Raw genomic sequence first — 26,812 nt, forward strand, 5'->3', positions numbered from 1 at the left:
CACAACTCAGTCAAAGCCACTCACACATCTCTCATCAAGTACCCATAGATACCAACAAGCAAGACACGTAAAAATACATGACAATCATGACTTTTTAGTTCATCAATTTTTAGTCATTTGTTCGCACACACCTTGTTAGATCCGAGGTATACCCGTCTGGTAATTTAATCTTCATTAACTACGCACAAAATGTAATCCTTTCGTTCTTTGATAATGTATACTACCCAATTGACATGTAGATAGATGGACCACTTTGCTGCAAGTACATTTCCGCTCTTATTCCCAACTACTTCAAATCTTTCCGTGAGTTTAGATTGTCCTTCGTTTTGCCTTCAATTGACATCAATGTTTCCAACTCGGATTAGCAAATATTTTTCTCAATATGCATAACATCGAGACTATGCCACAATTTCAACTAGTATGGGAGCTCAAAAAATATAATCTTCTTTGTCCAATTCAACTCATTCACATTTTATTTCCTCTTCGATTGTTTTTACCAAAATCATTACTTCCGACATATACAAATTGTGCAAATACATCTTATCCAAACAAATATGGTGGAGGGTGTCCCATTCAACAGTGGCATAAAATATTCTAGCATTTTCACGCCATCAATGGTTATAAGTAAAAATCGACCATGATCCATGAATCATAGTTTTCTCCCATGCATACGCCATTCAGATTGGGTAAATTTGTTACAAGTCGGACATGTCATTTTCCCCTTAGTACTCTAATTTGACAAGCTTCCATAAGTAGAAAAATCATTTATTATCTATAACACGGCAACATGCATCTTGAACGTCTTGTCTGTTGATGAATAAATTGTTAAGACCCTATTTTTCCACAAATCTTTCAATTCTGCAATTAGTGGCTGTATGTGTATGTCGATATCATTTTCTGGTTATCTTAGACCTAGAATGAGCAAACTCATCATGAAATATGGATCTTTCATACATTTTCACGGTGGTAGATTATACGACATAAGTACAACTGGCCAAGTATAATGACTAGTACTTATGTTTTCAAACGGATTAAATCTATTTGTTACTAACTCAAGGCACACATTACGAGGTTCTTCAACAAACTATGGATGTTCCAAATCAAATTCCTTCCAAACTTGAGAGCCCATAGGATGTGACAAAATATTATCATTCATAACTCTAAATGATGAGTCATGTCATGTTCACAGTCGTTGAACGTGACATAAATAACTGTTGTAATCTAGGTATCAATAGAAAGTGGCGTACAACCTTTTGCAGCACATTCTGCTTCTCAGTTGGCCATCTTGATTAATCGTAAATGTGACACTTGTTGAGCTGTTCATTCTCTCGGCAAAATAACACAGTCATGCTTACATGCATGTATTACATTATAGTCAAACTTAAGTCCTCTTTTCAACTGTTTTGCTTCATAGAAGTTTGTGGGATAAAATATTGTTTGATGGAAGTGCTTTTTTGAGCAACTCGAGCAACATATTGACAGCCTTAATAGATATTCGGCACATAGATTTTAAATGAATCAGTCTAACTGTAAATAAAAACTTTTTATGCCTTCTACATCTTGAATATAACTCACACTGTGAATCATTCCACAAGCGTGTAAAAGTGTTACGGACCAAATCATTTGAATTTGATGTGTTCGTATCGCCTTCATCTATAAAGATTCCCGCACCAATGTTACCCAACATTTGCTCCATATCCTCTTCATATTCATCACCAACTATCTCTGGATTTACATCTTCATCAATGTCTTCTTGTTCTTCGTGTTGAGACTTGAATGACGCTGGACATGATTCTCAGTGTAAGACCCAATCAGTATACCCTTGGTCAATACCTTTGACAAACAAATGCTCTCTCACCAAGTCTATCTTATGAGAATGCAAATTCTTGATTTGTTGACATGGACATCTAATACGACCATCACTATCAACTGCACATGATGCAAACTCCAAAAATTTCTTAACTCGTTTCAGCATATATATTGTAATCCTCACCCAATCTATCTCTAACTCACATCCAACTCTTATTCATATCTAATACCTTATTACAAACAGTCACGTGTATCAACAAGCAAGCATTTATCTAACAGATTGTGCAAATTCTTCCTTTCACCGGGTACTTGGTCCTATCCCATTCAAGATTGTAAGATCATAATCGCCAACCTACCAATTATTATCTGTCACATCTTAAGAAATTTTGGTAGTATCTCCTCATAGTTCTCCAAATATGATCGTTTGGTCGTGTGAATTGACGAGTAATACGTTGATGCACCATAACCGAAACTGCATATCCAGAAAACAATATTGGAAGATTTTACCAAAATCATGATGCTGGACGCAACATATACAGTTTGGTAGTTTGCGATAGTGATCTTACAATCTGAAACTGTCTACTCTAGATGATTCAAGAGTTATCAACCAACAGTTCAACAGGATTGATAAGTCTCGAACGTATCTAAAGGTTATTTCGTCACAAGATATTATAATATCACACAGCAACAATGTAAAATAAGATAATACAATTAATATACAATACAACAAAATGTATTTTAAGTATTGTGTATTTTAATTTAAGTATTAATAAATCTTATATTTATTATTTTTTAAGTATTAATTATAATTTAAGTATTAATTATTTTTTAATTATACATTATAGTTCTTATGTTTTAATTAATTATGTTTTAAGTATTAATTTTAATTTAAGTATTAATAATTCTTATGTTTATTATTTTTTAAGTATTAATCATAATTTAAGTATCACTTATTTTTTAATTATACATTATAGTTTTTAATTAATTATCTTTTAAGTATTATTTTTAATTTAAGTATTAATAATTCTTATATTTCTTATTTTTTAAGTATTAATTATAATTTAAATATTACTTATTTTTTAATTATACATAACAAGTTCTTAATTAATTATTTTTAAGTATTATTTTTAATTTAAGTATTACAACTCAGCAGTACAATCGTTCAAACACGTAGAAGTCTGTTCGAACAGGAAAATCCATTTGAACAGAAAATTATAGTGTTTGAAAGGTTGTAACCCAGATTCTAGAAGCGAAACAGAGACAAAACACAATCTCAAAAAACATATAGCAACTATGTATACAAAATATGACGAATATACCTTCAAACACTCCAATAAACACCTACACAATATATAAACTATAAAATCAATAATTTGTTTGGAAATTAGTTAATGTACAAGGTGGATTAACAAAACCCATACCTTTAATCAATACAAGTGTGCAGCCCTCTTTGTAATGTGTATAGACTAAAGGATTGTGTGAATAAAATGAAGGATTTTGGAAAGAAAACAGAGACTATGTGAAGGAGAATAGAGAAAATGAGGGGCTGAAAGCGGACTGGAAGTGTTTAAAGCTTTCATTTACCATTTGAATGGAAATATTTGGTTGTCGAACGTAAAAACATTTCAGCGTGCATATTTTTTCGATTTAAAATTTTTGGTGAAAGCGTTCGAACGGTACTAAATTTGTACACTTCAAACGTTAGTCCACTGCTTATTGATTGGAGGGATACTTTCTTGCCATTATTTTAGAGGCGCCAAAAATACTGAAAACTGTTTGAATGTTTTTCTTCAAACGTTCAATCGCTAATATAGCCTTCAAACGATGTGTAGATACCATTTGAACATACATTACTGAATGTTTAATTGTATTTATTTTTTAAACTATACATTAACATAGTATAGACATATATATATATATATATATATATGATAGTAAATTATAGCATTATAATTTTCATTTAAAACAAATTATATTATCATATATATATATATATATTATAGTATAGTAAAGTATAAATGAATTAATATATATTATCATTTAACTATTATGTAGTATCATATATATGGTATCATATATATTAGTAATATATACTATCATATTATATATAATATATATAATAAATAATACCATTCGAACAATAAATAATACTGTTTGAATGATCTTTTAAAACCGTTTGAACATTTAATCTATCGTTTTAACGGTTATGTACATATAAGTTATCGCGGGAAGAGGCTTTTCAACTCTGCTGTCAAACTTCGTTTGAAAACTGTATCATAACATTTGAATGCCCATCTTGCACCGACGTCACTGCCGTAATCACCACCCAAGTCGAAGTTACTTCTTCCCAAGTACCGGTACGCTCCTTGAGAAGTTATTTTATCGTGTATTTTTATCATTTTATTGTTTTATTTGTTTTCTTTAAAAAAGTTGTATTTTTCTATCCATAGGCACCGTAGAACACAACAAATTCACCATAGGATATTTAGAAATGAAGAGTCGTATGTGGTTTGTTGAAAAACCCATGGAATCCATTGATTCCATGGGTTTGCATGGTCGCCGAGTTGACTCAGCCATGACTAAGCTCGATTAAGTTTATGTTCCATTGCTATTCTTTAGCGTTTGATTAGCGTTCAAAAGATATTGTTTAGCATTCAAATGTATTAACCAAAACCCTAAAAATTGTTCGAACACTAGTTATCCGCTCAAACAGTCTGAACCAAGCATGATGGTGTCCGTTTGACCACTATTACGGCTATTCAAACATTGTAGTATTCGTTCGAGCACGTTCGAATGGTCTGAACCAATTAAACATTTTTAACTTATTAATTTATTTTTATCACATTTTGTTGTTCTATCAATTAATTTATTAAATTTCTATTCGTAGATAATTTTGTGAATATTTAAAAATATTACATTTTATCACTAATGTTGAATATATATTATATTTTTTAAATTTTAGGTTAATAATAATGTCTTATAGGGGTTGTAAGCATGACAGATCAGGCGAAACTTCCATCCAAACAGTTTGAGAGAGGACTGTTTTACTAGAGTGATAGGTGAAACTATTTGATTTTGTGACTCTTATAAGGGAGGGTCATTCCCTGCAATCAGTATTGAGCGATCGTGATTGGGCACCAATCTTAGATTAGAAAGAAAAAGCATGGCAGCTCGTATCCTATATTGACATCGTCATTGAGTTCTATAAAGAGCTCAGTGATGCCAGCCTAGATGATGAAGGAGCATACAAAATCTCTGTCCGAAGAGCTCCAGTTATATTTTCAGCTGACAGTTTCGCTGAATATCTCTGTATTCTTAGACTGCCCAATGCCTATCCGAACGTGCTGCCTAGAGAGTCTGATCCTTCGGGTGATGTAGAGACGACAGAGGATGATGGAGCAGTTTATACAGATGAGCTCGATACCTTCGTTGATCATGAGGTAAGAGACTTGATTGTTGGTCCAGATGCTCCTATGTATGATGGGACAAAGAGCATCAGACATAGATTTATCTTCTTTCTTTAAGATCATAAATTTGATAATTGCTAACAATATTGACTTTCGGCAGCACAAGATCGAGGTTGGAATGGATCGAGCGAAATTTATGATACGAGTTGCTCGTGACATTCTTATCGACCTCATGGGATATATATTCGAGAGGATTTGATCAAAGGCCTGATACATTACGATAAATATATTGCTATTCAGGATCCTGATCACTTGATTTCTGTTATATTCCGGAGTTGTGCCAGATGTTGCTAAGCGTGCATGGGAGCCGATGGGACTGATCAACAACACCATCTTATCACGAAGCACTAGACACTTGAGACTTTGTTTCATAGACCTGTTCCTGATTGGGTTGATATTCAGAGAGATGCACAGTCAGGAGATCCTGGAGTACCAGCTGGTGAGGCATCCACATAGGCTGAGGCATTGTACACATCTACTCGTGAGGAGATGGCTGACATACTGCGTTCAGAGATGGACGAACACACATCAATGCTGATCGATGCAGTGTGTACTGCCATGTTTGAGTTGAGTACAAAACTTAATGCTAGCATCTGTGGGTTACGTATAAAGATTAATATTAGCATCTCTGAGTTATATACAAAGATTCATGTCATTACTGCGACTTAGGTCATGCTCAGTACTTGACTGACACAGGTAGAGACACACTTAGCTACAATCGAGGATATGTGTAGAGAGTTGAGATCATGGTAGTTTCTATATTTTATTTATATATATATATTTCTTTTTTTTTAGTTTTTAGTATGGACAATATCTGGTGTGTTTGTAAGTTTGATTTAATTATGAATTAAATCTTTTTTTTCTTTTCTGAATTAATTATTGATTTATATTATGTGGTGTATGGATGATAAGTGGAACAACTTAATTAGTTTAACAAGAATAAAATTAAATTAAAAATTAAAAAAAAATAATAAAATTTTAAAATATGTAAAGTAGCATTCCTCTAACCACCATTTGAACACTTTATTTTATATTTGAATGATAAGTCAATGCCCTCCTAAAATTTATTAACTTAACCCGCCAATTTATTGTTTGATCATAAATAATATATGTTCGAACATTGTTTGACATTAAAGTTTGAACGCTTTTGTATGTTGTTCGAGCGTTAAGTCAATGTTTTGCTAAAGTTTTTCACTAAACACGCTAAATTATTGTTTGATCGTATATAATTTCTTTTCGAATGTTCATTTTAGTCTGTTCGAATGTTTTTTCTGGATGGTCGGATGGTTATCTTATTAGGGATAAAAATTTTCATTCCAAAATAATCTGTTTGAACGTGGAAAAGACATTCCGTCATTTTCTTGGAATGAAATTTGAAATTTGTCCCTACATATCATTTTTTGAGACAATTTTCAATTCGTTCCAAAAAAAAAAAAAAATCATCCCAATAGCTCTCTTTTATTGTAATGTAAGTCAAAATTATTTTGCGTTTTTTTTTTTTATTATCTTTTTTATTTTTATTTTTTATCTATCTTCAGGATTAGAATTAGACAAAATGATATTTATACGAGAAATACTTTTATCATAAAAGGATTATATAAAAGTAAACTTATAAACTGACGTGACTTGATGTAGTACGTTAGATTATAAAATTATTTTTATTATAAAATAGATTTAACGAATGTTATAAAATTACATCAATTTATAAATTTACTTTTATATAATTTTTTATTATCTGTAGTAGTTCTCTATTTATACTCAAAGTTGGTTTGTTAAAATTATATAATAGGTAAATAAGCTCGAACTCATTAATTAATAAATGAATGAGCTGGTTAATATAAAATATAAGTCAAATATGAACTGAAGAGAGCTTGAATTATTGCATACTACTGCATCCTAGCTAGGGTCGAGTTTCCTACCCTACCACGCTTTTTTAATATACAAATTCCACTTTCAACTTTTGTAAATCTTTCTTTTCTGTTTTACTATATATTCGATCACATGCTTATAATTAATTTATATACATGGAAAATTCATCCTATCGAATCATTGTATCAAAATATTAGGATTCGATATTCATTAATTACGACAGAAGTAATATAGATATTGCAAGATATATAATAACATGAATTAATTTTTTTTTTTCATTTTCTCAACTTCAAATTGTTAATCACATGATCACCTAGTTATCACTCATATGAAAGAATGATTGAAAAATGAAAAAGGAATTACTCCGTCTCTATTAAGGGTGTCAATTCATTTTCGTATCGTGTCAAATTATGAATATAGAACTATATGGATTAATCCGAACCCAACCATTTAATTAAAGGGTGACACAACACGATGGCCAGCTTAACTCCTTTAGTAATTCGTTTTTCTTGGGTTAACCTGTGCATGACCCATTTAACACGGATATAAGGCACAAGTTCGGTGGGGTGGGAGTCTCCTACAGTCTTCCCAAAGCTAATACACATTACAACAGAAAAGTACAAAAAAAAAAAGGGGTGATCGGAGCAAAAAAATTGACTCTCACCCAATTCCCACAAGGGGAGATTGCTTGGTGACAGTTTTTGTAACGCCTCAAGCCCGGTTGGCCTGGAGAATTATTACCTGTCACTTAAGAACATGAACTAAAATAAAACTCCAAAACTTTATTAGCAAAACTCAATCTCAAGTACTCTAAATAACCACATTGAAACTCTACAAAGTCATTACTGCAGCAACATAAACTAAGGAGTCCAAAATCTCCCGGTAGTCATAACAAATCAAACAAATAACTTCAAAAGTCTTATTAAGCCCAAGCCCAAGATAAAATTAAATATAAAAGACATTAAAACTAAAGGACATCAGAATTCCTTCTTCTAACATCCTCTCCCAGCTTAAACATGCTCACCAATCTAATCAAGGTCCTCAGTTGGACTTTCCACATCATCTGAAAAATATTATGAAGATAGGGGGTGAGTTATCAACAACTCGGTAAGCAGAAGTCATATGCTAGCGTGCAAACATGAGCATTTACAAAGTATAGCATGCAGAACAAAATATTTTCCAGAGTTATCATGTAGAACAGAACATACTTTCAAAAGTAACAGAACGATGGTTTTAAGACAAGTAAAACCCATAATACTTTGGCATAACATAAACTGAGTATCATCATCAGATCCAAACAGAGCATCAAACAGAGCAGATACCATGTTTCACCCCCGTGGTAGGGTTGTGCTAACCCCGGTGGCCAAACCAGGCAGAGACAGAGGTGAAATCTTTCCTTTATTCTTCTCGGAGCCCCGAGTGTGCACACAGGAAAGACCACAATAAAACCACTTTGTTTCCAAAGTGGGTGCACTCAGAGACAGAAAAGTTAGTACCAACCCAAACAGAGCAGAACATAACAGAGCAGAGCAGAGCAAAGCAGAGACAGAGTCAGATACGAAAACCAGTACACCATGCCAAAGGTTTTCAGATTTTATATCAAAATAATACATAGTACCAAAACAGAATCAGACAGTTTACATACGCTAAACACAAAAGCCAGAACATCTTTCTAAATAAATACACAAATTTTCATATTCTCAATATCGCTCTTTTTTCCAGATTTCAGAAACCACATGACAGAATTTAGCTCATGTCTACACAATGCATGTCAGAACATATTTTTCTTTTTTTCGTACAGATTTCATGAGTATGCAAATAAACGACCGAGGTTGGTTTTGTTTTTCCCAAGTTCTCATTTCACCACAAAAATATGCAAAGTTTTCAGAAAATCAACCTCAGTCTCAAATAATTCGTGTAAGGCCTAGCATAGGAACCCCGCTTACCTGACTCCTGCAGCGCATCATCTATGACTTGAATACGGTCTCTATCCGTCTCGTCACCTATTCATAAAAATAATATAAACTAAATATTAAAGTCCAACAACACAAAATTGGTCTTAGACAACTTAAGACTCAATTTCTAGACCATAATTCAGCAAGTTTAATCCAACTCCAATAACCAATTAACAATCTGGACAGCCCATACTTTGATCCAAAATATTCTATACCAATCTCAGTATTGTCCAATACAAGCATCATAACCAATGTCAACTCCGGTTATCACTAACTCACACTTATTTCAACAGCTCATACTCCCAAGCAATCGTCAACAATTTAACCAAGACAACACTACACACTACTCTCTCTCCGTTCCCAACTCCACAACGGGAAAAAAATATCTCAACACTACTAGATGTTAAAAGGCCCCAACAAACCCTTCTAAACATTTCCAAAACACTAAACCAATAATCTAAAAATATATCATCACTTCCTAAAATCACCAATATTCACCATGAACAACGTCAAACTCAAAATCCCAATATTTAAATTCGAAACAGCCAACAAATTTCATAGCATAAACCAATCTCACACAAACAACTCCATCATCCAATCCAACCGATCTTCTTACTCTTCGGACTCAGTCCGGCACAACCAACACAGTAAATATGAATTTCCGCAGAAATACATTTAAATATCAAAAGTTCTTTGAAAAAAATACTTACAATGCTATAATATAATTTTTGAAAGATCACAGAGGTGCTAGAAGTGGCAATGCAGCAACAAAACAGTGTCAAATGCACTGTGGCCGTGGGTCTCAAAAACCCACTTTTGAACGGGTGTAAAGGAAGACCCGAGATTGATAGGGTAGGGCTTAGGGATGTCGGTGAAGCTAGTGGTGGTGGTGGTGGTGGTTGGCCGTGGGTGGCGGCACAATAGGCGGTTGAAGTGCAAAAACACCCAAAACGGAAATATTGATGGTGGGGCTTCACCGGTGACAGATTGGAGGTGGGGTTGGGTCCATTGGGTTGCTAAGAGGTCGAGGATGATGTGGTGAAGAGATGGTGGCCGGAGGTGGCGCGACGGCGGCGCAGCGGTGCAAGGAATGCCGCGGCTTCGTGTGGTGCTTGGAGGCTAACGGCGGCGCCGCTGGGGTTGGAAACCGGAGGGGGAGGTCGCCGGTGGGTGGGGGTGCTGGGAAGCCGGGCGGTGTCGACCATCGCCGGCGCACGGTGGCGCTGAGATGAGAAGGAGGATCGGACGGAGAGAGAGAGGGAGGGGGGTTGCAGCGCGCGGGAGAGCCAAGGGAAGAAAGAAGAAAGAAAAAAAAAAGAAAAGAAAAGAAAAGAAGAAAAAGAAAAAGGAAGAAAAGAAAAGAGGAAAGAGAAAATGTATGGAAAGAAATGAGATCCAATCCTCACATCTTGGGTCACAAAAAATGATCTAACGGAAACGATTTTAAAACAGCAAGTGAAATAAAATAATTCAAACGCAGTGATTAAAAAGAAAACAAATAATTAAACCCAATAATAAGCTAATTTAATATGAAAAACAATTTAAATATATTACAATAATCAATTATAAGAAAGCATTTCAGAATAATTTTCACTAAAATTAAAAACATAAAAATAAACCCACTAAAAATCCAACCAATTTTAAAATAAGAGAATAAATTTTTAAATTAATAACAAATAATCTTTCAATTAAAAATACACTAAAATACGGGATGTTACAGTTTTTAAATAGTTTGATTAACAAACTATAAAACTACAGTTAGAAACCGTAGTTCAAATGGGTGTGCTGCAACATATTGGCCTGGACTGGCTAGAAGGAACTATCACTTCTACTTTCGCTCGATCTTTGGTTAGGGAAAATGAGAACATAGTGTAACAATTGAAAACTATGACGAATCACCAACGAGGGGGCGTTATTGGTGATGGCAGTGCGTTCTGGCCACGCGCCACAACTGGAGTGAAGAGAATAGTTGGATCTAGAAGATTTGAAGCCGTAGATCTCGAAACTGCTACGCGTGGTGGCAGAGTGCTCTCCGAGGCGCAGTGGTGCGTGAGGCGAACGAGCCACACAAATAGGCGGATTTCTTCCGCCAGTTTGACGATCGGCACCTGGAGAAGCTGAAGAAGGGGCGCGTGTCCACTCTAGATTGCCGAAAAGCAACAAATTGGCAAAGATAAACGGTACTATCGAAAAACTAAAAAAATAAGAAAAAAATATAGATAAGCGGAAATGACCGACGAGGAGGGGAGGTGGGTGGAGTCGAAGCATCAACCCCCTCCTCCTGGTAAACGAAAAGACTTTCTGGGAGAGGCAATGGACACACTGGAGAGAAATGGCTGAGAGAAAGAGGTGGTTGGCTGCTCTAATCTTACTGATGGGTTCCAGAATATTAGTTGAACTAATTAGAATCAACTTTCTTTGAGTTTTTACTAAATATACACATAAAGCTGTTTAAAAAAAAACAAATTTCAAGTACTATGGGTAATGTTCAAACGATAGAAGAAATTAGTTACATAATTAATCATTCCATCTTTTAAATAAAAAATATTTAGTTCTACAAAATATTTAAAGAAATGTCATTCAAGTACTATGTACTTTTGTTACATAAAAAATTAATAAATTAATATGCTAAGTCATTTTTTTACACTAGTCAATTACTTGGAAAACATAATTAATTAATTCTGAGTTTTCAATTTATTTAGTGAAAATTGAGGTTCTTAAATTATAAAGGTAAAATCCATTAATATACTAAAAATTATATAATTTAATTATAAGGAAAATGATTTATACAATCATAGAGTATATATAAAAGTACTGTACACTCTCTTTAAAAATATAAAAAAAATATCATGAGACACTTGAAAATATCAATCTTTTCATAGTGGACCGTATTTTTTTTTTTTTGAAGGAAATGAGGCGAGATTTGTTCACCAACTATATCTATCATTAATTATTCTAATTATAAATTCAACAGTAATTGATAAGATTTAATTTTTTTCCCCCTCTTTTAATAGGTCCTATGACAGGTGCAATATTATTTGGTGGTTGTGGAAAATGGAAACCCATAAATATACTGATCAATCATCAACGACTTGATCGGTGGTCCTGCTCTTGAAACCGAATGCGATGGTCGCATTGATTATTGGGCGCTCTTGAAATATTCAAATATGTGCCTTTTTGGTCAAGTTGAAATGAAAATAAAAATTTAAATAAAATATTATTAAAATATTTTTTTATATTATTATTATATGAGAATTTAAAAAAATTAAATTATTTATTATATTTTATATGAGAATTTAAAAAAATTATAATGATAAAAAGAAATAAAATGAGATGAAATATTTTTACTATCCAAATAGAAAATACTAAAGATTTATATATAATAGAAATCGTTTTCATGGTTGACACCGTCCATAAACTTTTCCTACTATATATATATATATATATATATATTTATATATATATATATATATATATATTTAAAGTTTCAAGTTGATGATAGAAAACGACATTTGATATTTTTGGTGAAGTTAAAATGAAAATAAAAATTTGAATAAAATATTATTAAAATATTTTTTATATTGTTATTATTTTAGAATTTGAAAAAATTAAATAATTTATTATATTTTATATAAAAATTTAAAAAAATTATAATAATGAGAAGAGATGAAATAAAATGAAATACTTTCACTATTCAAATAAAAAATACTAAAAATTTATATATAATAGAAATCGTTTCCATGGTTGACACCCTCCACAAACTTTTCCTATTATATATATATAAAAGGTTTCAAGTTGATGATAGAAAACGACATTTGATATTTACTTTGGAAGTTAAAGAGCTGAGTACAGCTAGCATATAATTCAGCGCTCATGGATAATATTAGAAACTGAATAATGCATCCTTTCCATGCAAGTTTGATCTCCCCCACACTATTTTCGTCATGCATGATTTTTTTTGGCTGAATAATGCATTGTTTTGGTCATATGAAAGTTGATCAATTAATTCGTGCTGATCTTATATATAGATATAATATATATATATATATATATATATATATATATATATATCCACACACACACTAGGCGAGGACCAACGTGTAAGCTAGGCACGTTTGCCTAGTTTGGGTGAAATATATTTGTGCAGATTAATAAATGTGCACAAACAGAAAAAATAATATGATTTTTTGCGAAAAAAAAAAATAATTAATGAATAATTTAATGTATAGATCAGAAAATGAAAAGATTAGTTCAATGGAAACCCATCCGTCCAATGACATGCCTCAATAGCAGATTCGCCAAATTATCTGCAAGCAAGAGATATAATAACACTACGCAGACTCGCATTTACTCACTGTATTTTCTAGTTGGGTTTCTTTAGGGCCTTGCAAATAATCTGTTGGAGCCGTTGTGAGACAGAGTTAGTCTTCTCTAGTGTCAAGTGAGAATGCAAGATACTACAAGAAAAACGAGCATTTGTGAAGGATTATTTGCGACGAGAATAATTATTTATGATGAAAATAGACTCATTTTAGCAAGAATAGTTATTTTCGCAGGAAATACCTGGCTAAAAATAAACAATTTTTTTGTAGTGGGCTAGAGAAGTAGAACCTTCAATTTCTACTTTGCCAAGCCATGTATTCTTGCTAATTACTTGGAAAATCTGAAGAATTGAACTGCTATAATGTTTAAATAGCAAAAAGCATCCTTCCACATTTGTAATGTTGTATGCCATAACAAAATGTATTTCAACGAGACATACAACCATAAGTTATACTTTCCAAACAAAGTCTAGCAAGATAAGTAACTCTCTTTAGATTCAAAGTCAAATAGTTTACTTTCCTCTTAGGTTCGTTTACCTGGGTTTCCAAGGCTGCATTCTCCTTATTTTGAGTTTCGAGCTCGGCTTTAAGTTTCTCAACCTGTATAGAAAACGAGAGATCATAAAGTCTATGCTTTTAGAATCGTAAATCGTTTGCTTCTCGATATCTAACCTACTTCTCCAATTCACCATCACGTGCATAAGCCTTACCAACCTGCTCCGTATCTAAAGTCCCTTCTTTTATGAAATTATAGAGAACAGCCGTATGGAAGTCCCTTAAATTTACAACGTGACTTCATTATGAATAAGAAATTAGTAATCTCATTAAAATTAGAGGTATTTGAATATAATAAGGCATGTACACTTTACTTAATCTGACTTCTCTTGAATGATCTTTTCCTTCTCCAATATAACATCTTTCTTTGCTTTCTATTCTTTGGATTTCTTGTAAATTTGGGACTCTTCATTAAGAGACAGATAGAGAAAGGGCATCAGAAAACAAAGGCAACACAAAATAAAGTTCAGTTCGTCAAACTTTCCTCTCATAAACACTGATGATTCTCATTTTTAATATGATTTTTATGATACTCAACAATGTCACTCTCAATTAAGCCTTAGTACAAATAAATGGCATCCACACATGGATCGTACTACCTCACGTCTACATTTGGATGACAAAAAAGAAAGCTAGCCAGATAATTTCAGCACCTCTTGTAGAAAATTCACAAAACTGAGAAGAAGTGCCCAATATGACTCTTCTAAAGCTACAGATAAGCAATCAGATAAATAAATCAACTTAAATAAGTTTCAAACGCGCCAAACCTGAAAACTATAAAAGAGGTAAATAAAGAGAAACAATTCTATCAAAACCTTAAACACATAGCACAACAAAAGCATATAAACTGTAACATACTACATTTTTTTTTTTTTACCTTTTAGAAACAAGCTACCAAACTCCATTGGATCAACCAGTTGCAATAGGCTCTTTTGCATGAGGACCATTATCTTCAATGATCCTAAACCTTAAGATTCCAATCTCTCCAAACTTTCATTTCTTAAAAGTGCGCACACTTGCTCGGTGATCAAAGAGAGTGTTGGTACAAATTAAGGGGCTGCAAAACATAAAATAGTGAGAGAAAAGTTTGCTTCAATGAGCATTATGATATCACTTTCCTTAAGACAATATTCGCCCCCACTAATAACGGTATGCACACGGGTTGCAAGTGAATTTATCTCCAAAATATAATGAAGCCTAGAGCAAGTCTGTTTGTCTAACTGCGTTATGTACATACGAAATTTGACCCCGAATATCCCCAGATTTTGATATTTAACTAAGAAATTAGAAATCTGTTCTCTCGAGAACAAATAGATTCTAACAAGTTTTGAAGAAGTGAAAAATTTGCGAAAGAGAGATAATTCAAAATTCAATTCTGGGATGCTCAAATAACAGGTCAATGGGTTTATTTATAGATGACCAAAAGTTGTGAACGAAAAGTTATCATTCTTCGTGTTTGTAAAAACTGTTTGGAATAAGTATATATATTGTGCCTGTTGCCATATGACATAACAGTTGGATTTATTTATAAGTCCAATGGTTGCCTTGCTTCTTCTCCAACCGGTTGGCACCAGTTCGAGTCACGGTGGGCATGCTTTGCGAGTTTTATTTTACCAAAGCATTGCATCACCTCGTGCGCATCCCTTGACGCACTTGCCATGTGTTGCAGCGCGCAAGCACACCCATGATGGCCTCAGTTGCCACGCAATAAATATATAAAAAACCCATCTTGATCCTGGAGGTGACTCGAACTCCACCGCTCTAGGTAATCCAAAGACATAAATACCACTCAACCAGTGGATGGCTTGTGAAGCTTGTATAGATGCAACATATTATAACTCTCATAAACATTCCACATCTTCTCTCTTTCCAAAGTAATTCACAACCTCCAAAATTAACCCAAAAATATTATTAATAAATATAATATATATAATTAATTATTTTAAAAATATTTTCAACAGAGAGTGTAAGAAACAGAGTCTTGAATAAACATCGAATGAAAAAAGGCTCTAAAAATGGTATGCAAATAGGTGAAGAGATTGACCTCTGGAATATGTAGATAGTGTTTGAAAATGGAAGCATTTCAAAAAAGCCTCGCTATAGACTAATTAGACCCCCAAAACAATTAACTTCTTTGGAATCCACTGAACGGATGAAATGAAAGAGACAAAAATTGAAATCGCTACACTCAATCAAATAGGGGCAAAACTTGGCGCCCCTAAAAACCAAAATATCAGTAAACCCTAGATTCAGATGTCGAAAAAATAAAGTAAATAAAGGTTTAAATGATTAAAAAAATCAAAGAAACTAAACCCAAAAATGCAAAACCATCTAGAAGAAACCAAATGCACGAAACACAGGCATAGCAGAAATTGCGAAAATCCAAACCCAAAACATGATCAAATTCGAAACACAAGATGCCAAAAATTGCCAGCACAAAATCCAGCCAGCAGAGTTTCTGTCTAGCTAGCTGTCGTCGACCGTGGAGAGGTGGTTTTTGTCGAAACCTAGGAATATAGTCGGAAGCCTCACATTCTCTCTCTCTCTCTATGGGCTTTGGTTTTTGTTGGAGAAATGAGTGTTGAGCCGAAGGTCCAAATCTATAGCATCTAAGGCGTGATGGAGGAGATTGGGAGGCGATGGCCGTCGTTCAGCGACATCTACCATGACACGAAAAAAAATAAAATAAAACCAATGCCAAAGAAAACAAATCTGAAGATGCAAACACGAAGACGAAGAGAAGAGAGAAGACTCAAAGAAGAGAGAAGATGAAGAGAGAGAGAAGGAAAGGAGTTTGGTTTTGGAGAGAGAAACGAATGAGAATATGTAGAAAAATATAGAAGACCTAACATCTTATCCCTTTCAGCCGATCCCACATCTGATTCATTTACAATACAAGCGGACTTAACGGGAAAGTAAGAAAATTAACAGAAAACAACAAAAATTAATAGGAAATAAGAATAGTAATTAGAAAACCACTTATTATAATAGAGTGTATATGTATGTATATATATATATATATATATATTAATGGTGAAGGTTGTAACACCCTGTATTTTAGTGTATTTTTACTGAAGGATTATTTTTATTTTTTCAAAAATGTATTCTCTTATTTTAAGTTTATCAGATTTTTAGTGGGTTTATTTTTATGACTTTTAGTTTGTGAAAAATTAAATTTGATATGTTTTCTTAATATTAATTACTGTTATGCATTTGAATCTCTTTATTTTAAATTAATTGATTGTTGGATTTAAATATTTTATTTTCATTTTATCATTACGTTTAAATTATTTTAATTGAGATGCTGTTTTAAAATCATTTTCGTTGGATCATTTTTTGTGACCCAAGATGTGGGATTGGACCTCATTTCTTTCCCTCCATTTTTCTTTTTCCCTTTTCTTTTCTTTTCTTTTTCTTTTCTTTTTCTCTTTCTTTTCTCTCTTCTCTCTCTCTCTTCCCGCGCTGCCTTGCTCCTCTCTCTCCCCGCCCATTTCTCTCTTCTCCCAGCCCAGCCGCCGTGCACCTCACCGCCCCTCCCATCAGCTTCCCCACCGGCCGGCGACCACCTCCCTCCATTCTCAGCTCCTATCTCGCCGCCGATAGCCCACACGCACCACACCAAGCCGCGGCGCTCTCTTCACTCCAGCGTCGCCGTCGCGCCACCTCCGGCCACCATTTCTTCACCACTTCATCCTTGACCTCTGATCAACCCAATGGACCCAACCCCAGCTCCAATCCGTCACCAGTGAAGCACATCCAACCCCATTTCCAATTTGGGTATTTTTGGCCTAAAACCACCACTTGCGCTGCCACCCACGGCAAACCACCACCACCATTGGCTTCACCGACCTCTCTAGGCCATACCCTATCAATTTCGGGTCTTAGTTTGTCTCCGTTGAAAAGTGGGTATTTGAGACCCACGGCCACAGTGTATTTTACACTGTTACGTTGTTGTGTCGCCATCTTATGCAGCTCCATGATCCTTCGAAAATTATTATATAGCATTGTAAGTATTTTTTCAAAGAACTATCGTGATTTAAATATATTTTTGCACTAACTCATATTATTGTGATCTGGTTGGACATGCCGGACTGAGTTCGAGGAGTTCGGGGGTCAGATGGATTGTGGACGGAGTTGTATATTTGGTTGGTATTGTGAAATGTTGGTTGTTGATATGGTGTTGTTCATGTGCATGGCATATTGCACGCATGATCATGTTTGTAAAAGAAACTGGGTTTTCGTGTACATGCATTCATGTTCATGTGTTTCATAAAAACTGGGTTTTCATGTGTTAAAAGATTTTGGGTGCGTGTGTATCACGACCCCAAGCCGAGATGGGGTATTATCTCGGTGGAGCTCCTCTGGTCAATCGGGAGCGGAATATACTGAGTGACGTCCCCTGGGTTGTCGTTGGGCGACAACGGGATCGGACGAGATGGTCTCGTGCCGACTCCGTGGCCCCTCTGCTGGTGGGGGCTAGAGGATGCTTGGCTACGAACGCGCTGGGTGCGGAACTGGGCATCGCTCGTTGCGTAGTGGGTGCTTGGCCACGAACGCGCTGGGCGCGGAACTGAGCATCGCTACGAAACCAGGATGTGTGGATGATCCCTAGGGGTGATCATGGTGCATTGGTTAATGGAATAATGAGCTGTTTTCTGGAAAAATAGCGTGTGTTGATTAAAAGGATTTTATATGATTCATTTTTTGGAAAAATGAGGTTTTATTGATTTGGGTCATTTTTTGGGAAAAGGACGGAGTATTATTTTTGGGCCAAAATGAGATTTTGGTGTGTGTTGAAAATATCTATTTTCAGGAAAAATAATATTTTTGGATCTAAGGCATATTTCATCATATGCATGCATGTTGGTCGCATTAATGTATTTTTTATCTCGTAGTTGTTTGGTCTATACTTACCTGTGGTACCATTTTGTGGTAATGCAGATTTCGATGCAGATGAGGCTAAGGGTGAGCCTGAGGATTCGGCTCCGCCCGAGGATCACTCGTTTTGGTTTGACACTTGTAAAATATTTATTTTGGATGACTGTATAATTTTTAAACCTTTTTACTGATTGTTTAAATTGTATTAACCATTCTGGTACTTAGTTGACTTAATTATCCGCTGCGTTATTTATTGTACACTGTTGCATGTACACACACTTGGCACTATCGTTGGGATGTGTGACCCTGTTGTCACCATCCTGTCGTCTCGATTCCCTTGTCTCCTTACATGGGGGTTGGGGGTGCCACAAAGGTAAGATATAACTAGATTGAGACTGACTGCAAGTCTAATGAGGAGACTTTTGAGCTTTTAGTTTTATTTTGAGAAACTTGATCACCCTTTGATTGTGTTAGAATATATAGAATTACCCGCATATTTATTCTAGGATTAATATATAATATTACATGTTATGGTTATAATTATTGCTCTCGACAATAATAAGGTTAATTCTTCTAATTATTATCGATCAATTAGCATTATTGACAGATTTGTTTTTATTATATTCTTGTAATTATTTTAACCTAGCTCATTCAACTACTATATATATATATATATATTAATCACACAATTTTAGATACATGATAAATATAAGTTTATATTATTACAATTACTTTCTTGCTCCTTTTTCTAAATGATTGTTTGGAAGGAATTAATCACAAAACTTATCAATCATGAAAAAGAAAAAAATAAAATAAAAAAGAAGATCTAAAAACAACATTAATCCATCAACGGAAAGCAGCTCACAATGTCTAATAAATCGCTTTGTTAATTTTCTTCCTTTCTTAGCAACCAAACAAGAGGCTAAGTAATTTGATCGAATCGGAAAACTGAAATACATAAACAAAGAAATTAAAGCTAAAACTTTCAGAAACATTCGAGACAAACAGAACCAATAATTATTGAGAGAAGAAAAAATACAAGAATTAAACCCAAATTAAGGAACAATATTAAGAACAATAATCCACTGCTGGTTTAGTAAGCTGCATGCACGCTGGCACTCTGAAAGTTTCATTGGGAGGCCAGAGACGAGAGGAACAGGGAAGCCAAAACCCTAGTAAAAAGTAACATCATCATTTGTGATGATCATGACTTTTAACTTATCCAACGGGAGACATGGCGAAGATGCCTCTCTTGGGAAAGAAGTTTTGCAAACCTGCAGAAAAGACATATTTTATGCTTTCCATTATTATGTATCTTAATGTATAAAAAAAAAAAAAAGAAAAAAAAAGAAAGAAAAAACACTCCAAACAAACAAAAAAAAAATGTTTAATATATATATAAGAATATGCTAGCTAGATACAATCTCAGAGTGTTCAGCTTTCGCGCATTCATATTTAGAATATTTTAGTATATCTGTGAATAGTAATAAAATAGTTTAAGTTAAGATATTTTATTGAGTTTTGAGAAATGAGAGAAAAAAATTGAATAAAAATATTAAAAAATTAAAAAATTATTTTGATATAATTTTCTAATATAATTTTTGTTTGAAAATTTGAAATTAAAAACAGTAATTATTTTTGTGGAATTTGAGAAAATTGTAATGATTAAATAAACAATTTGAAAATGTGAAATTAAAAAGTGTTTTTGTTTTGATGTTTGAGAAAGAAATATCAGAAAATATTTAAAAATAATTAAGAAAAATTATGTTACCAAACAGACCCCATGAAATAAAAGTAGACTTCACCGTTAAAATATATATATATATATATATATATATATATATTTTGGATCTCACGTTTAGGATCTATTTTTAATTTTAAGAAGACTAGCACAGTCTAGACTCCAGACTGTACAAATCATTTTCATCTGTAATATACCTTACGAGAGCCTCTGCATTTGTTTCGCTATTTGCAGGTTCACAGAGGCCAGTATCCAGATTCACCCTAGAGACTCGTTTTTTCAGCAATTCTTCTCCAACTTTGACAAGATCATCCAAGTTCTTCGTTGTGGCAACGTCCACAGAAGATACTACCCCACTCAATGTATCGTCCTGCATTATTTTGATTCAAATATTAAACATGCCCAATGCCCATGTTAATCGAGTGCATAAAAACATGCCTACTCGTCCTGGAAATATGGATTTGAATAAACATGATATACCTGAATCCGCAGATAGCTTTCCTCAGAATGAAGGGCTTGGAAAACCTCAGAGAGATGGACGTCAACCATATCTGCACTTGCTTGAGAAAATACGTCAATTATTGGGGTGGAACCACCTCTGGTTAACCAATCTAGTATGCCCCACTTGGCTGCATCACGAGCCTTGTATTTCTCTTCGTCTTTTTGCGAGCCAGTTCCTAATGATATGACCAAAAACCGGCCATAGTCCATCGGCTTTATAGGGAAGAAGTCTGGACTTCCGCTAAGGATCTCCTTTGTCACTTCACCAATGGCAAGTAAAGCCTGGAAAAGACACCAATTTAGCAGGTTAACAACAGTACTTTGCATTATATTTTTCTTGGGAAAAAAAAGAAAAAAACATGCTAAAATTTATATGATTGGTATCAGGTAGGATCCGAAACAGCTTGAAAGATACCGGATTATTAGCAGCAACCCCACCATCTGTAAGGTTGAATTCTCTGACGTTCCCTTCTGGGTCTTTGGTTTCGAAGTAATAAGGTGGAAGATATGTTGGTGCAGCTGAGGTTGCAATGCATACATCTGAGAGTAGGGCATCTAAGCTTTGGTTTTTGTGTACCTGGTGTATAAAAGAAGGAAACCAAAGTGAATCTTAGTATTCCATCGTTTGCAATCACTTCCTAATTGAGAGGATAAGAAAAGCGAGATCAAGTCTATAATAATCAGTCTTGAAGATTCTATTTGAAGAGAAGATGATATTCAACCTCATAGCTAGAGAAGATGGTTGGCTGCAGTCGCTTGAGATCAAATGTTGGGATGACAACATTAGTCAAAGTCTGATGCATTCTTGTACTTCCAAGTTTTTCCCTAACAAGGTTATGCAGATACTTCCCATCGTATTTGGGTCCGGAAAGGGCTTTGAGGATCTTTGCAGTAAGTGGAAATAGCGGGAAACTGCAATTTTGGAAAAAGTACATGATAACTCGTTTTAGTAACTAAAATGAATGGAATCAGGCTTATTAATCAAATAGGAAAGCTTTGTCTTCATGAAAAGTATAGTTTCATCTCAAATGAGTTCTAAATTTACTTGTTTTGTGGGAATATCTTAGGGCATTGGTTCAAGTAGAAGTCCTTGATATCCTTAGCAGCAAAGACAGGTCTGTTCTTTTCATTTGGAGCAGTTAGCATGGCAGTTACAAGGCCGCCTGTGCTTGTTCCTGCAATCACATCAAAATAATCTGCGATTCTTGCATCTTCCCCGTCCAGCTTCTGCACCATGCACAAACAATTCAGTGTAAATGATAGAAGGATACATTGGATGGAGGATTCTCTAGGCATGAAACATTATATTACTCATGTATATATCTAACCTGAAGCTCAGATTCTAAGAAATCAAGGATGGTTCCTGGGATAAGCCCTCTTATGCCTCCGCCATCAATGCTGAGAATAGTGATTAGATTTCCATAAGTGGGTGGCTGTAGGGGTACAATATTTTTTGCTTCCATTAGGGATAAGGGAGATCGAGGGTCAGATAAGGAGGGGATTTTTGAGACTTGGAAAGAAACTGTGAATTCTTTCAAGAGGCAGCTGCTTGCTTAAAAGTGGTAAGTTGAGATCTTGATCCATTCTTAGATAGGAATAGGGGTATATATAGTCCTGATTCCTCTGAATTTTCAAGATTCGACCACGTCATTGATTTGGATCAAACCCCAAAAGAAAGTCATTCGATGAATGTGTTTCAACTTTGACCCAACTTTTGCATGCTTCCTTGGATAATGTTCAAATTGGACACACTTGAGGTCATAAATCAATGGGAAAATTGAAAAGTTCATGAATACGATATACCCTCTTCCTTTGGCATAGAAATGTTCCCATAGGCTTTAATTTGACCACAGTAAGCTAGTGCAGAGAGGAGAATTGTAGTTGGGACTTGAGAAGAATTGTAGTTGAGCATAAACCATGGACAAGTAGCTAGAACCATACACGCCAAACAGGTGACTAATTATGCATTAATTAGGCCTAACACTTGCTCACTATTTGATTGTTTAATTCCCCTCAATTAAGTTAATCCCTATCAATTAGTGGCTACTCCTTAGTTTAGCATTATCCTGAACTTTCTTTTCCCTAGATCACATGCAATGAATTCCACATTCAAATATGAACAATATAATCAAACTATGATATTTTTGACACGTTAATTTTGATTCGCGAAAGGCGGCACGGCCTCCAGCAACCAAAGGAGGGTGATAACATTGAAAAGAACATTGGTTTGAGGATAACTTGATTCCGGTTTTTGCCGCAAAAGGAAAAATGTACTTGTTATGAATTGAGTATTCAACAAAGGAGTACCAGTCAAGTACTATGCCTGCATAAATTCCAACATGGTAGACATTTCAATCTGCTAGCTGCATGCAAAGGAAATGTTAATTAAGAGACTTGATCATTCTATTGGCCTTATGCAAAACCAGCAGAACTGTGAGTCATTCTTAACCATTTGATTGAACACCGACAGAACTCATGCAGCATGATAAGTAGTTCATGTTGGATGTTTGAATTAAGGTTTTTCTTGGTAGGAGCATTAAGCAGCACCTGTGTACAACTTTCTGTGGCTGTGATTAACACACTTGATAACATTTATATCATATTATAGTATTAACTTGGCCAGATTTTAAATCTAATGTTCACTGTTTATCTTTTAATTGCTACATCAGTCCTAACTGTTAAACTACCCAAGGTATCGATCATTACACATACATTTCCAAAATTACATTATAAATTAACAACCCTACGACTCCTTGACCAAGGGAAGATAATATTTCAAGTCCATGCGCTATTCGTATGTCCAGACATTGTATATTCATTCTGCTAGAACTATATTGTTCAAGTTAATCAAGTTGAAATAAATTAATCAAATCTAATATAAAGATAAGATAACTATGTTCATAATATAAAGCATATTGTTTGAATCCTAGTAAATATAACATTTATATATTTATAATAAATTTTATAAAAAATATTTATAAAAATTTTGTATATATGTAGAAATTGAAATTTATTGATAAAGTTATAAGATATAATATAAGCAATTTTTCTTCATCAAAATTAGTAACTCGTGAACAAACTCAAACTTATTCAAAAAATAATGAATGTACAGTTCTAAATATGAATTTATATATTCTGGCTCGAACTTGACTCATACACTCATAAATTTAGAAGTTTCAGAATTTTGTGAAGAGTAATAAAATGATTTGAGTTAAGATGTTTTATTAAGTTGTGATAAATAAGAAAGAAAATGTTGAATAAAAATGTTACAAAGTTAAAAACTTGTTTGAATACATAATTTTAATATTATTTTTGTTTTGAAATTTGAAAAAATTGTATTGTTTTTGAGTTGTTGGAAGTTTAAGAAAGTTGTATTGGATTTTTTGTTTGGATAATAATTAGGTAATGATTAGATGAAAAAGTTAAAAATTAGAAATTAAATTAATATTTTATATTTGAATGATATTTAAGAAAATATTATGAAATTTTTTGAAAATATACAACAATATAACTATCCAGGAAGACCTTAATGTTTGATGAAATATGTTCCACAGTCAATGTTCTATTGGAGAGAAAAGTAGAGGCCAACCCACGGCACCAAAAACAAAATGGACTTCTTTGTCTTCATGGTGTTGGGCTCAACATTCCTAATCATCTAGAGTAAAACTCAGATGTACCAACATCCCAAAGCTTTAAACTCATTAGTATTTATTATTTTATTAATTAATTATTTTTAATTATCTTGAAATATTATATTTTATGATTACAAGATAAATAAAAATAATAATTTTTAATCATTTGATGCTATGTAACAAGATGATTAATAACATTTTTGGTTCCATACATATGCCATTTAAATTGAATAAATTCACACCAATCTCGTTAGCACTATAATTGACACTAATTTGGTAGTAAATTTATGATTTCTAGTCACATTTTACTTTCCTATAGGGTTGTAAATGAACCAATTTGTTCGATAGCCCGCTCGATACTCGCTCGGTTAAACTGAACTCGTAAAAAAAGAAGTTCAACCGTGAAAGTAGATATCCGCTCGATTAGTAAATGATACATACTCGACTAAACTCGACTCGACTCAACTAAGACTCCTTAAAGCTCACTTGTTTGATAAATATACACATACACCTATGTATATATACATATATATATATATATATGTATTAGCTAATAACATAAGCATAACACTTTTATAATTAAATATATAATATGTAACCTAATTATTTATGCCTATATATTGAATATGCTTTATAGTTATATTTTATAATTTATACAATAATTAGTACATAAGATTTAATAATTTCATATATTAGTATATGTGAACCATAGATGAAATAGATATATGCTATCATATTATGTGTAAATATTAATAATTTATGTAGGCATATAATATATTGTTATTATAGATAAATATCAACTAGCTACATATTAGTTATTTATAAATGTTTAAAATCTTATATAATATAGGTTCTACTTGTTAGTTGTACAAAAATATTAGACTTTTTATTTACCTAATTTTTTAATTATTAAATCTTATTCAAAAAGTTAAAAAAAAAACAACTTGAGCTGAGCTCGAACTCGAACTCGAGTTGGGAGTTTAGCTCATCGAGTTGAGCTTGAACGAAGGTTAGATAAAAATCTCGAACTTGACGTTTTTTAGTCGTGCCGAGCTCAGCAAGCCAAAGATCAGCTTGGCTCGGCTCAATTATAGCCTTACTTTCCTCACATATGATTGGCGGAACTTTTAAATGTGATTATGTATGGTAATAAGTTTATATGGATCAAGATTCTCTCAACTACTTGTTTAAATTTGAAGAAATGTATAATTGTCGTAAGTTACACATTATCTGCATAATTCTCTCACTTAAAGCCCCTCAAATTTAGGCATGAATTTTGTTAACGACATGTTTCACACACTGGTCACAGGGTTCGATACTCCTGCAAACGAGAAATGTGAGGGCTCAGGAGGTAGTGGGACACCTCCAATGCCTAAGTCAGTCATCTAAACCTTAGAGAGAATTTTTGTATGTATGTGTACCGTCCTCTGTACTGGGTATCACGCCGTCGATTTTAATGTGATGTGGCTCCTCTGGGTCACATCCTATGTGGCAGGTTTGTGAGTGCGACCATCATGTGTGCACTCTGTCAAGGATAGAGGTTCTTGCTGGGATCTCAGCCCACGTTCTGTATCTCATCCTCTAATGCAACGTAGCTTTGCTGCTGTTTACGTGTGCAAAGTCTTGTCAGAGTGAATGCTGTCTCATCTTCACATGTTGAACCTTTTCTCACTCTAGCCTTGGGCCTCCTTCTTATTCTTCCTTTTGGCGGGTTGGTTAAGCTTTGGCTACTGGGCCTCTTGGGGGGAGTCAAGCCTAGCCCAGTGGCCCAGCCCATGTTTAAATTTGGAGAAAATATCTCTTTAAATTCTTGCTTGAATTTGAGAATTTTAAGTGGAAAAGAGATAATATATTCTACATCATTTATTGCTGCATATATGAGTATTTTAGACAACATTAAACAACAATAATTATTGTAAGTTACACTTTATCTGCATAATTCTCTCACATAAAGCCCATCAAATTTAGGCATGAACTTTATTAACGACATGTTTCGCACACTGGGCTCGATACTCGGGCACACGATAAATGTGATGGCTTGGGGGCTGGTGAGACACCTGTGATTCCCAAGTAAATCTTTTGA

At 33.9% G+C, this 26,812-nt stretch overlaps 1 protein-coding gene across 1 annotated transcript; it reads right to left on the reverse strand.

Moving 5' to 3' along the window:
- Positions 1-20,068: 20,068 nt before the first annotated feature.
- LOC121244163 (patatin-like protein 2) lies at positions 20,069-22,575 on the reverse strand. The gene is made up of 7 exons (XM_041142196.1): positions 22,426-22,575; positions 22,143-22,324; positions 21,820-22,009; positions 21,513-21,674; positions 21,077-21,379; positions 20,794-20,966; positions 20,069-20,129 (listed from the first exon to the last, which is right to left on the reverse strand). Exons 1-7 carry the CDS (start codon positions 22,558-22,560, stop codon positions 20,069-20,071), a joined length of 1,206 nt encoding a protein of 401 aa, XP_040998130.1. The 5' UTR covers positions 22,561-22,575.
- Between the last annotated feature and the right edge of the window lie 4,237 nt (positions 22,576-26,812).

Source organism: Juglans microcarpa x Juglans regia, chromosome 8S, assembly GCF_004785595.1.
Source record: "Juglans microcarpa x Juglans regia isolate MS1-56 chromosome 8S, Jm3101_v1.0, whole genome shotgun sequence".
In the NCBI taxonomy this organism is placed as follows: Eukaryota; Viridiplantae; Streptophyta; class Magnoliopsida; order Fagales; family Juglandaceae; genus Juglans; species Juglans microcarpa x Juglans regia.

Bases quoted from the DNA above. Each gene is read 5' to 3' on its own strand.
- LOC121244163 (XM_041142196.1), bottom strand. From the start codon at position 22,560: ATGGAAGCAAAAAATATTGTACCCCTACAGCCACCCACTTATGGAAAT. The intron at 22,325-22,425 runs GTTAGATATATA...TGCATGGTGCAG, and splicing joins TCTTAGAATCTGAGCTTCAG to AAGCTGGACGGGGAAGATGC. The intron at 21,380-21,512 runs GTATCTTTCAAG...TGTCTTTTCCAG, and splicing joins GGGTTGCTGCTAATAATCCG to GCTTTACTTGCCATTGGTGA.